This window comes from Acomys russatus, chromosome 13 (assembly GCF_903995435.1).
Source record: "Acomys russatus chromosome 13, mAcoRus1.1, whole genome shotgun sequence".
In the NCBI taxonomy this organism is placed as follows: Eukaryota; Metazoa; Chordata; class Mammalia; order Rodentia; family Muridae; genus Acomys; species Acomys russatus.
In genome coordinates this window covers 28,977,459-28,991,294 of record NC_067149.1, presented here as the reverse complement: position 1 = coordinate 28,991,294, position 13,836 = coordinate 28,977,459, and the positions used below count along the sequence as shown (strand labels likewise).

At 46.8% G+C, this 13,836-nt stretch overlaps 1 protein-coding gene across 1 annotated transcript in view; it reads right to left on the bottom strand.

The window, feature by feature from the left end:
- Positions 1-13,836, bottom strand: part of Gxylt2 (glucoside xylosyltransferase 2) — an 87,975-nt gene that overhangs the window by 54,964 nt on the left and 19,175 nt on the right. Inside the window, exon 2 of the mRNA XM_051154996.1 lies at positions 5,580-5,769. Within this exon, the coding sequence (XP_051010953.1) occupies positions 5,580-5,769 (190 nt within the window). The remainder of the gene's footprint in view (positions 1-5,579; positions 5,770-13,836) is intronic.

Here is a 13,836-nt window from a genome sequence, read left to right as displayed (position 1 = left end):
TGGCCTCACAGTGATACTCTGTAAACACACTCAGAGAAGAACTGTTTCCCTGTGGTATGGATGACAAAAACTGAAGTGGAGGGATGCTCTACAACCTACACAGAGGCTCAGGTTTTAAATCTAACCTGGCACCATGATACTATGTATTCTGCCAAGTATTTAGCATCCCCATTAGCTTTACGGTGCTGTAATGAAATACCTGAGGTAGTCAATTTAAAAAGAGGAAAGGTTCCAGGCAAGATGGTGCACACTTTTAATTCCAGCCCTTGAAAGGCAGAGGCGGGCAGATCTCTGTGAACACCAGGCCAGCCAGGGCTAAGTAGTCAGACTCTGTCTCAACCAAACCAAACTAAACCAACACCAAAACCAAAACCAAAACCAACCAAACAACAACAACAACAACAAAACAAAACAACCACAACAAAAAAACCAACCAAAATGAGGGAAGAAAAGAGTTCTGTCCATAGTTCCAAACCCTGATTGGTGGGGCCACTTGTCATGGGGTCTGTGAGAAGGAAGCAGATCATGACAGAAATGTGTACACAGGAAACACATGAGATGGTTCAGCGGTTAGAGGATACAGGTTCAAGTCTCAGCACTCACATGGTGGTTCCCAACCATCTATAATTCTAGTTCTAGGAGATCTGACACCATCTTCTGTGGGCACCGTGTGCATGTGGAACACCTTCCAGAGTGGTCACATCTTTCAACACATTCCTCCTGTACTGGCCTGGAATTGGTCTGTAGACCAGTAGCATCAGGTGGCGCGGGAGGGGACTGACCATCCCCCCAAGAGTAGACTATAAAAAGCATTGCACTGTCTCTCTTGGGTTGCCAACTTTGGGTGAGGCCCACTGTTCTATCTGTCTAATCCTAGGAGAGTGTCACACGATGAGGCATGAAGTCTTTCTCATCCTCATATATGAGCTCGGAGGCAGGTCCTCTGGTCTCAGCCTCAGGCAAAGCCCCACTGAACCTTCAGGTTAGCATAGACATCTCACCCCCAATTTCAGGAGGGACCCAGAGCCAGAACATCTCAGCTCACAGATTCTTAACCTTAAGAAATCATTGGAGCCGGGCGGTAGTGGCGCATGCCTTTAATCCAGCACTTGGGAGGCAGAGGCTGGTGGATTGCTGCGAGCTCAAGGCTAGCCTGGTCTACAAAGTGAGTCCAGGACAGCCAAGGCTACACAGAGAGACCCTGTCTCGGAAAACCAAAACCAAAACCAAGAAGTCATTTGAGTGGGCTAGAGATATGGCTCTAAAGTTAAGAACACTTGCTTCTCTTGTGGAGGACCCAGGCTTGGTTCCCAGCACCCAATGATGAACCGCAGCCATATGTAACTCCAGTTTTTGAGAATTCCACACCCTCTTCTATACTCCATAGGCACCAGGCATGCCTATGGTAAATGTGCATACATACAAGAAAACAAAACACTTATACACACAAAATAAAAGATTTGAGCCTGTTCTGATGGCACATGGTGGGGCTCCGCTGGAGCTACATGGGAGGCTGAGGTAGGAGGATCATGAGCCCAAACCCTGCCTGAGCTACAGAGCGAGTTCAAGGTTAACCTATGCAACCTAGTGAGATTCTGACTCAAAACAAAAGTAGGAAGAGCACTGGGAATATAACACTAGTAGAGCATGGTCCTGGGCTCATCCTCTATGCTACACACACACACACACACGCACGCACGCACGCGCGCACACGCACACGCGCGCGCACACACACACATGCACACACACACTCATGCACACACACACTCATGCACACACACACGCACACACACACACACGCACGCACACACGCACACACATGCACACACGCACACACATGGGGAAGAGGAAGATACAGGGAAGGTAGAATATGATTTGAAGGTGCTGGCAAGATGGCTTAGCAGGTAGGGGTACCTGCCACCAAGCTCTACAGCCTGAGTTTTATCTCTAGGACCCATGTGATAGAAGGAGAGAAATGGCTCCCAAAAGCTGTCCCCTGACTTACATACATGTTCAGTAGCTTGCATGTTCACAGATAAATAATAAATAAATAAATGTAATTAAAAAGTTGTTTTATAATTATTTGAGATAAACATTTATGGTCTTAAGCTATTACTTTCTGGAGTCACTTGTTACAAGGTAGCCACTATGGTGCACACACACTTACATGTGACTACACAGTCACATGATGAGGGAGTGTGACGAGTGTAATGACAGGTGACATCTAAGGCTAGGTCACAGAAAGAAGATAGCTTTTGCTTGACCCTTTGGAGTGGACTGTAATGTCCACCCACCATGCCCAAGGAAACTCAAAGTATCTGTGTGGAGAGACCAGCAGAGAGAGGAGTGAGGCCTCAGGCAACAACCTGCCTTGGCCACCAGACGAATGATTAAGTTGCCTCCAGACGGTTCATGTCTGGCCTCTGGGGCTTCTGGCTGAGGCCCCAGGATGGCGAAACAGTGTCCCTGTCCCTCCTCTGCCCTGTCTGAATTCCTGTCCCCTGGCTTCTGGGTGGTTGTTTGATGAGCCACAGTGACTGCCAGGTTGTGAACTCGGAGCCAACCCCTCTGGGAAGCAATGGCCAATGCTTGTGATGTACTGTTAGTTTCCCTGGGATGCTCACCCCTTCTCTTGAATTGCTTCAAGTCCTTGTGAGGCCCGTGAAGGGGGCTGTAGGAAGAGTTGCTGTGGTTCAGATCTAGACTGTCTCCCAAATGCCATGGTTAAAGTGCTGGCCCTCTGTGATGCTGCTAGGAGGTAGTGGGTCCTCAGGAAAGTAAGGTCTGTGGTCATCAGTGCAGGTAGGGTTGGTCATACAGAGATGCTCAAACACATCTCCTTTCCCCTCAGGCAATCTGTAACCAAATGTACAACTCCATGTTCAGTATCCAGCATGCAGGTGATGCTGGATGGACTCTGTGTGACGTGACTAATGTTCACATGTGGTCAGTTTTCCTCCATTCTTCTGTATGAACACAGCTGAGGCTGCTGCGGTTGGATGGCCCATGGCTGCTTCTGGATAGTTGAAGAGATCCATGCCAGTGTCACACAGAAGGAGCAAAAGGCATGGTCCTGATGATGCTCCAGTCTATCTCTTCCCTAAACTAGCATCCTGGGAGCTGAGACTGGCCAACAGTGCTCCTGCAGGAGCACATGGGGGAATGGGCAAATGCCCTCCAGCTCCTGATCTAGAGCCAAGGCCATAGGGACCAGTTGGTTCCGGTGGGAGTGAAGCAGCAAGGTCCTGAACTCTGCAGGAGCCATCACTACAGCTGACTGGACCTACCCTGAACATGGATCTATCACTTTTCTAACACATTTCAGATGGGGGATAGGGAGACATTCAAAGGCCAAAAGACTAGCCCAAGATCCTGGAACAAGTAAAGAGCCTACCAAGTTTTGAACGTGAGTTCCTTGTCTACTGGTTCAGAAGGGTGTCTGGAATTGTGGTAAGTGCCATGGAGACTTGAATCGGTTAAGTGTAACCTGACATTTAGTGTGAGCAAACCAACAGAACTCTGTCTGCTACACGTTGAGCTCAGAGCCAACAAGTTCCCGTGTCAGGAGCCAGGGTTCTCAGTGTGGCAACGTTTAAAGGTGGAGTTTAAAGGTGGAGTGTAAAGGAAGTGCTTAAGGTTACTCGGACACGCCCCAGAAGGGATGGAGGTAGTTCTTAGAAAACTCTTGAAATAATCCTTACAAGAGTACTGTAATAAAAGGCCAAGCCTCATCACACCCAGGCTTGTCTCTGGGTTCCTCTCTGTCACTGCGATGTTCTGTTGCGGTGGGGCACCATCTGTCCCACCTCACCAGCCAAGGTCCCCACAACTAAGATGATATTGGGACCATACCCTTGAACTTCCATAGCTGGGAGTTAAATGAACTTCTTTTCTTTAGAATGTTATGTAGCCTCAGGTATTTGTTACAGTAATAATAAACCAAAAACAAAAAAAAAAAAACAATCTAAATTAGACAAGAGTTGCTTTCTGCAAAGAGTTGTGAGAAGAAATCACAAATCACCAACTGACATAATTACTATAATTTTTATATTGTCACTGCCCTTTCCCTTATAGCAGTGCTTTAAAGTAGCTGAGAGTGACCCAGTCTTCTCAGTCCCTTGTCCCCTGAGGCATTCCACAAGACATTGTTCCAATTGACTCCAAAGCTCTCAGGCTACAGGTTCCTAGTTTCTCTTGGTGGCATCTCAATGCTATTTTTCCCTTAGGAAACATATCTCATTCTCCAGTTTTCTGTTGTTAGTCTTTCTCTGCCCAATATATTGTTTTTGGCATTCCTCGTGAGCTCCGCTAGCCTGATGACAGGACGCAGCACTGTTGACTCAGTCAGCAGAAACAAAATAAAGCAGGTTCCCTCTCTGCCAGAATCCAAGAACTTGGTACAAGATAAAACTTCCAAGGCAAACAGAGTTGGGCCTGCCAAGGTCAGGCAGGACCTTCGCTGAGGGTACTAGCCTCTCTGCAGCTCTTCTGTGTGGGTTGAAACTCAGAGAGGAAAGAGCCAAGTAACAGAGACCCAGCTGCATATCAGAATCTCCAGAGTCATAAAAAAAGAGGTGAAGGTGTCGGAACACTGGCCCAGAACAAGGCTAACATGGCCTCACAGCCGTGAATTTAGGAGAACTCACCCCTGATCTCTGTATGTATGTGTACCTATAAATAACCCAAACGTATGTGCGTCTACATCTAGAAACACAGAGAAACATACACTCACCTCTAGGCGATGAGGAAAGCATGGCAGAACTCCCTCAAATTACTAACTCTGACATCTTTTACATGAGATGTGAGGGTGGTGAGAACTCTATTGTTATCCTTTATATGATTTGGAATCATTCCATTGAACCTGATACTTGTTGTTTTAAATTCTCTCATAAATCCATAAAACAAGCTATTTGCCCCAGAAAGGTGGGTAGTTCTAATAACCCAGTACAGACTAAATGCCATGTTGTATGTTTACATGCTCCCAATATACCCTAAAGGGAGGGCATGATTGGCCCAATTTTAAAAGTCTCTCTCTCTCTCTCTCTCTCTCTCTCTCTCTCTCTCTCTCTCTCTCTCTCTCTCTCTCTCTCTGTGTGTGTGTGTGTGTGTGTGTGTGTATAGGTGTAGAAATTTGGGCACACGTTCATACCATGGAACACAAACGGAGTTTGTTGGACAACTTTGAGAGTTGGTCCTCATCTTCCATCTTGTTTGAGGCAGGGTCTGCTGTTTGCAGATGCACAAGCCAGGCTAGCTGGCCCATGAGCTTCTGTAGATTCTCTTGCCTCTACTTCACATCCCACTTTAGGAGTGCTGGGATTACAAACAACACTATGGTGGGTTATAGAGACCCAAACACAGGTTCTCATGGTGAGCAAGCGCTTTAGAAACTGAGCTGTATCCCCAGCCCATCTCTGAATCACGCACGCACGCGCACACGCAAAGGAACCCTCCGAGCCAGGGAGCCAGGGTCCTACAACTGAGCGCGCAGTCAGCCCCCAGATGTGAGCCGCCTCTGTAGCTCGCCCAGTGTGGTCTCATGGCCCTCGCATAAACACGTGCGCTTTACCCTGCTTCACCTGTTTATCAAACTCGGGCTTCAGAGCATCTTCAGTGAAGATGTGAAAGCGCATCTTCCTGTGGCTGAAGAGCACGGCTGACTTGAGCATGACCAGCGTCTCCTCCAGTCGGTTGCCACAGGCCACCACGGCCAGGTGAATCCAAAGCTCGGGTGGTAAAGAGTGCAAACTCCTAGCTTCCCCAGGCCTCCTAGAAAGAAGAAAAACAAGTGAACTTAAAAAAAAAAAAAAAAAGAGGGGAAAAAAAAAAAGCCCCACTGAATGGTTGGAACATTTCAAAACATGAACTGGCACAATCTGTTATATTTTATGAAGTGATAAGCATTTTGACAATTCTTCCTGCTTGTAGAAAAATACCATTTATTCCCATATTTATCCTGGCCATAATGAGATGAGTCACCGTTTGGATGGCTATAGGTGTCTGGGACTTTTTCCTGCCAGCACTCAGCTGTCTAGTGCCTGCTGGCTGCCTACAGAACTGTGTTTGGTAACAGCATCTCCAAACTCCAACAGCTGACTGGGGGCTGTGGGGCTCCCACTTGCACAGGGCCATGGAAATTAGATTTGACGCAACTTGAAGAAGACAAGGGTGGGTTGTGGCTTTCCCATGTGAACCTCGAAACATGATACGCTCATCATCTGGAGGGTTTTAGGTTGCGGTGGAATGCGTGACTGTTGGATGGAATGAAAGCTGTGCAATCAAGGGAGGTGAGGGAACGGAACAACCTACACCCCCACCCACCCACCCACCCCAACTCCCACTGTGTCCCAGGGTAGTCTTGAAGAAACAGGTGTTAATCCTGTGTGGCCAAGTAGGAGTGAGGCGGTGGGTATACGATGCCGCTTAATAAGCGGGCAGGGGGGAGGCAGCAAACCTGCAAACATTAAGGTATCTAATGGTAAAAGAACAGCCTGGAGGACAAAGGGGATCCAAGAGTCTAGGATCATCACCCAGCTATTTCCTAGGAATAAAAGATGGGCCCCAGCCAGGGAGACGAAGCCAAACCTCAACTGCACCACTGAGAAACATTTGCAAGCAAGCTGGAAGAAGTTGGGCTGAAAAAGTGCCCTGAAACAAATGAAAGCAATTCACTCACACAAAAGATCTGGAGAGCAGGAGAGCTTGGATGTCGAACATCACCTTCCTTCCAAACGCCTTCTAGTTTACTCTGCAGGCTGCCCCGCTGCTCTGGCAAGCTCGCAGGCTCATTCCAGACTGTTTTCACCAGAAGGGAAGTTGAAGTTGTGGGTGGAGCACCCTGGAACACGTCCCAGTTTGATTACTTAAGAGCACGCTTGGCAGAAGCATGGCCTAGCGGCTCAGCCCGGGCTACAGGCAGCCAGGTCTTGGATTTCATTAGCTTTGGGAGTCACGGGGGAAAGATGATGTCCTTGTGAATTGTTCACGTCTCTCCAGTCCCCCTATTCTCTTCAGATGTGGACACTGACTCTTCTCGCCCCGATTACTATGACAGCCCTCCAGGAGGTCTGTCCATCTCCAGCCCTACCTTTACCCCCAAACAAATGTGTTGTCTTCATTGGTGTTGGGGTTGGGGCATGGAGTTCCAAGATACCAAGTTTGTTATTTCTCCAATTAGAATCATGTGAAGCTTGCCTGCCTTCAAGAGCAAGCATAAACTGTCAATTAGGAATCCAAGCTACATCTCCTAACTGCCATTAATACATCCTAGGTGAGTGGAGTGTCACTCAGCATCAGGCACTTCTGTGCCCATTCATGGCTTTGTTTCAGTCCATGCAGTGTCATCTCTAGGACTTGACACATGAAGATTCAAGTCATTCATCTTATTTTCTCTTCAAAATGTGTTGGCGTAAGGTTATTGTGTAATTCAAATGCTGGTTTCTATACCCCCCACGCCCCATATCTGGTTACAAGCCTTGTTCTGAGAATCTCCTGTCTCAATATTGCATAAACTCTGCTCCCCAATTGTCCCCTGGTATGCCAATACAGCAGCTTACAGCCAATCGCTGAGCAGGGGAGAGAACAGGGCTGGACTTCCTGCCAGCTGGGGGAGGAAGAGTTAGGAGAGGAAGTGGGTGATTCACCCAGGGGGAGTTAGTCATGAGCAGAGGTGCAGGAGAGATGAAGAAAATTCAGCTGGAGCAAAGAAAGAACCAAAACCCAAGTCACTTGGGGATTTTGGCAAAGATGGAGTCAGGATAATATAGCGGGTTAAGAACAGACTTAAACTGCTCAAGATTGTGTTATAAAGCTTCATAAACAAATATAAATGAGTCTCAGATATTTGTGTGATGGCTGAGCTAAGAGATAAACTAAGGGAAACGAAAAGAGTTTTAGAAAAATAACCATAACAAAAATGTTCTCTCTTTGACTTTACTGACTCCCATTCCTTTATCTATATTCTAGGCCTGTTATGTGTGAGACAGTATTCTAGAACAGAGGTGAACAAATAGAATCTCCTTCTACAGAGGACAAGAGGAAAAGAAAAATAACACTGAAAAGGTGGCAGGGCCCAGTTGCTGAAGTGCTTGCCTCTCAAGGATGAGGACCTCATTTTGATCCCCCAGAACCTGTGTAAGAAAAGCCAGGCATAGTGTTTCCCCCTTGTAACCCCAGCACTGTGGAAGCAAGACAGGTGGGTCCCAGGGGCTCAACAGTCAGCCGGCCTACCCCATTTTTTTTGAGATGCTGATGAGCAAGACTATCTCAGGGAAAAAAAAAAGTTGGACAGATCCTGAGCAACAACACCCAAGCTTGCCTTCTGGCCCACATAAGTACACATGTTTCCATACACACATAAATACACACGTTCCCATACACACATGAGCACACACACTGTGGGAGCGACAGTCTCTAAAAATGTCTCGCAGAAAGAGTCAAAAAGTGAAAAGGGTTGCGACAAAACACTTGTTGCTGATAGGGGGGGATCCCATCAGTGTCTGTACAGTGTGACACTGTGCGAGTGAGAACAGGCCTTCTTGACAAGAAATCCATCCGTGGGTTCGGGGAATGGGTCCAGACCATCTCTGGGGGACTGTGACAGAGGGACACAGCCCCTCAGAACCCACACGCCTGTGGTCTTCCTAGACTTCATAGAGGCATCACACCCACTATCAAAGCCAATTCCCAATTAGCTAACTTAGTGAACAACACTGAGATGATGATTTAAACATAGGCCAAAAGTCCCATAATGCTCTGGGGCCTCTGAGATTGTTTCTTTCAGCAGATGTTTCTTGAAGCCACACCTAAGGACCTGAGTTTGAGTCTCTGGAACCACATGGCACAAGAATCAAACCAACTTCTAAACTCATGCAAGCTGTCCTATGATCTCCACGCAAGTGTCATGATACACACACACACACACACACACACACACACACACACGTAGTTCATAAAAACATGGCAAGACGCAATGCAAATAGCTGGTTAAAATATTTTCCCTATATTTAGGAATATGGGCCTGTTGCAAAGGGGGAAGATGGGGCTGGAATATAGGGCAGTGGTAAAGTACCTGCTAGCATGCAGGAGTCTACCCACCCTGCCCTCAGTACCTGAAGCGTGAATACCTTCCTTACCCTTAAACAGAAGGAGTCCACCACATGCAGTTTCATACACTGACTTTCTGCATGGACAGTCTGAGCCTCAGTAAGCTGGGACATACAAATTTAAATAAACAATTATTTATTTTTAGATTAGGAAAGGTGACAAGATAAATAAAAGGATGTCCCTATGAGCCCACCCATGAATTGGGGCAAGGAACAGACAGCTTGGGGACTGAACAGAGGAAATTGGCCCAAACTTTAAAAAGCCATTTGGCAAGTTAGCAGGTGTGATGATGGCATAGACCTTCTTCCTCCACATGGACTCCTACTTAAACAGTCTTCAGAAACTCTTGCACGTTTGCACAATCCCATGCCAGAGCATGCAGAACAGTTTTGTTTCAAAAATAAACTGATGACAATGCAAAGGAAAATCACCAGCGTATTGGCCATGGTGAGAACATGGAATACCATACAGCAGTGAAAAACAAGGAACCAGACTGGCGTGCTCCAGCATACAGTCTAAGAGGAAATGAAGTTTGTAAGGATTGCAATAGGATAAGCACATTCAGACTTCTTTTAAGAAAGGGTTTTGTCATAGCGTAATGCCACTGATTCCTGAGACTTTAAATACATTTTGTGGGTGAAAGCACCAGAGTTACTAGTGTCCATTTTCATCCAAGATTCTTATTCTCTAACATTCCTGGCCCTATTGATACATTTTAGCATCTAAAAATACTGCAGTGTTAGTTTCCAAGAGAAAAGCCACTATCATGTGTATGCTGGTCATCATGGTCAGTGTGGCGTCATTCTATATTAGTTTGCTTGCTTTTGTTTTAAAATGAGCCATCTTGCCCTTAGATAAAAGAAAGGAGTGTTGTATCTTATTTGCAGATACATAGAGAGTAAAAGTAAAGAATACCAACAGGAATGGAGGCGATCCAATAGAGGATGGTGGTTGTTTCCAGAGGCTGACTGAAAGTTCTATTCTTTAATTTCACAGATGCATTCATTTTTATTTATGTAAATGTGTGTAAGTGTGTGTGTCTGTGTGAGTCTGTGTATGTGTGTGAATGTGTCTGTGTGAATGTAAGAGTGTATGTGAGTGTGTGTGAACACATGCCAACAAAGGCCAGAGACAGTGTTGATCCTCTAGAACCGGAGTTGCTGGCAGTTGTAAGCCACCTGATATGGGTGCTGTGGACTGCACTCTCATCCTCTGCAAAAGTAGCCCAAGCACTTGTACCCTCAAAGGCAGAACCATCTCTCCAGTCCTCAAAGTCTTAAGCTGAGTGCTGTTCGTGCAAAGATTCATTTCCTTATCCATGTTTGTGTGTGTGTGTCTCTCAAATTGTTGGACAAATGCTTTTTCCACTGAGAAAAAGCATGTCAACCAGGGATGAACTCAGTGGTGGAGTTGCCTGCTTAGCTTGGGGCTCTGGCTCCCACCCCTAGCACCAAATCCAAAACAAGGGAAGGAAACACCCCCCACCCGCCCACCCCCCACCCCACCTTCCAAGGTGGAGCAAGTCTCCTCTCCCATTGGCTGCAGCCTCCTGCATTTAGGCTTCACAGTACAAGGGCTGTGAAGAAAACAAGGACTAGGCATGCAGAATCCATGGTGTCTGGTAACAGGTAAAATGAGAAGCCACTTCTGGTGCCAGGTCCAGCACCAATGGTCAGGATTTAATGAGACCTTCGCTGCGGCCCCCCCCCCCCCGCCGCCACCCCCCCCCCCACTCCGCGCACTCCCTCTCACATTACATTACAAACCTCAGGCTCTGGGTCACAGGCAACCCTGGTGTGCTGTCACATAAATAATCAAGTCTGGGAAGGTGGGGTGGCTGTGACAGTGTGCCTTTCACTGGCTCCCACCCACAGCGCCCTCAGCACCTCTCAAATGTCCCTCAGGTCTGCAGGGATCTGAGGAGTTCTCTCTAGGAAGCTGGAACTCTTTAACCCCTCAGGGCTCTGGGCTCGGCTAGTCAGAGGGCTGCAGCTACACTCTGGCTTGTGATTTGTAAGAAGCAACTGGAGTGGACATTTGCTGCTTGGAATGGAGAGGATTTTGTTGTGTCTGTGGGTGTTTGCACAAGTGCACGTGTACAAAGGTGCACTGTTTGCCATGCACATGTGCATATGTGTGAGTGGTGTCTGTGGAAGCCAGAGGACATCCTCTCCGCCGTTCTTCAGGGGCTGTTGTCTACCTTTTTAATTTTGAGACAGGAGTTATCACTGGCCTGGAACTCACTGGGCTGGCCGACTGGCCAAAAAAAGGCTCAAGGATCTTCCTGTGTCTGCCAACCTAATGCTGAAATTACCAGTGTACTATGCATCAACATGCCTGTCCTGGGGTTTGAACTTAGGTCCGCCTGTTTGTCAGGCAAGCACTTTACCAACTGAGCTGCATTTTGTTGTTTGAGACGAGGCCTCTTGCTGAGGCTGGCCCAGAGCTCATCATGTAGCTGAGACTGATCTCAAACTTCTGATCCTCGGATGCCCAATTGTTGGGATTGCAAACATGGCCACCACATTCTACTTTGCCTCATCTTTTGAAATACCCACTGAGTCACCTCTTCCCTGGTTATCATCTCACACAAGCCTGGCCCACAGCCCCCTCATGCTTCCAGCTGTGAGGGGAAGAAAGACCTATACCATAAATGGTGGGAGACTCCCCGCCCGGCAAGCACACTGGTCTGTTGTTTGTTATCAGGTAGACGGATGGACGAACAGACACACACAGATTCAGATGCCACAGTCTTACGGAGCCCCTGGAGGCTGCTTACCAACACATGGTCCACACACAACCATCCCACCCACAATTTAGTCCTCAGCCAGGCCAGGATGCTCTCAATGACCTTTTTACCTTTGCCCCAGTGCTGGGAGCACTGCCCTACCTCAGCTCTTGCTTAGCATTCCTTTCTTTTGCCTGTCTTGAGAAGGCCCTACCTCCTCACTGTGCCTCTTCCACAGAGGAAGCAGGATGCTCCTGGCTCCTTGGGACCTTCCCCAGACACAGGCAGGTATGTGCCTTCATCCAGAGGGTGAAGGGCACTGAGAAGCTCTCCTGCATTTCCCCTCTCCTTTTGATATTATTCATCACCTATTTCCAGGTCACTCTTCACCCAGTGGAGCTTAGTTCCAGGATCACAGCATGTCTATCCAGCCAGGTTCCTGACATGACTGTTGGGGACTCAGCCTTGACAGTATAGGAGCGTCCAGTCTCCTGGCCCTCCAACTCTGTGCCCTCCACGTGCTCACCATCATCTTCTTCTCTCTGAGACACTCAACACAAGTTCTGTTCTCTAGCCTGGAATGTCTTTCCTAGCATCTTGTCTGGTTGCCTCCTTCATGGGAGGAAACAGGAGTGCGAGTACTCTTATTTCTGTCGTGAATCTGAGTTTCTTCTCCCAAGTTCACCTCAGCCGATGATTACATATTATTTCATTATGATGCACACTACATATTGTAGGAGATGGCATAAGCAAACATTTATCCTTAGGAAAAAGATGAAAAATAATGTACATTTAAAATGGAAAACCATAAAACATGATATATTAAAACAATGGGGCTGGAGAGAGATGGCTCAGAGGTTAAAAGCACTGGCTGCTCTTCCAAAGGTCCTGAGTTCAATTCCCAGCAGTCACATGGTGGCTCATAACCGTCCATAATGAGATCTAGTGCCCTCTTCTGGTGGGCCTGTGTACATGTAGGCAAGAACACTGTATACATAATAAATAAATCTTAAAAAGAAAAAAAAAGCCCACTAGTGCTGGCAAGAGGACTCAAGCCTGATGACGTGAGTTTGATCTCTGGGACCCACATGGTAAAATGAAGAATGAACTCCTTCAAGTTGTTCCATGACCTTCACACATGCACCATGGCAAGCATGCATTGCCCCCTCCCAAATAAGTAACTGAAATATTTTAAAAAGCATATAAAATATTAGAGCTGGCAGATGAAAACTTCTTTCATAACACCTTTTGACTTTTCCATGTTGTAATTAGATCTTAACTCAGTTGAATACATACTTTTTTTCCTTTTTTAACAGCTGCTTGATAGGATACATACATGCGCGCGCGCTTATACACAGACATTTGAGGCAGGGTCTCACTCTGTAGCCCTGTCTGGCCTGGAACTTATTATGTAGACCAGGCTAGCCTCACACGCACAAAGATCCCCCTGCATCTGCCTCCTGAGAGCTGAGATTAGAGCATTTGCCAGCACACCTACATGCATATAATTTTAGTTGCTATTTTTCATTTGATTCTTTCATTTTTCTCCTTAAGTATGAATAACCATTGTTTTCATTGGCTATATACTATTCCATCCAAGGAAACACCATTACCTACAATAATTTCTCTCATTGATTCTTTTTAATTATTCTACTATTGCAAAATCTTACACCAAGAAGCTATAGCCAGCTCCTCCTCTTCCTCCTGTTTTTCCTCCTCCTTCTCCTTTTCATCTGCACGATTTCTTGAGACTGAATTCTTAGAAAGTGGAACCACTGGTTAATATCTATCATCTTATTAAGAAAGTTTCAGTTTTTGCCAGTTTCTCAAATCTACCCGAGACCTTCCCGGGGAAAATGAGCCGCCTTGAGTAAGTAAGTAAAACAAACAAGATGAGCCACCTTGAGCCACTTGTGAAAAGGAATCTCGGAGTCAGTGGCTTGCATAATTGCTTCTGGTTCCCTGGGCGTGATGGATGGTGTAGGCAGGACAAGCTCTGCGGG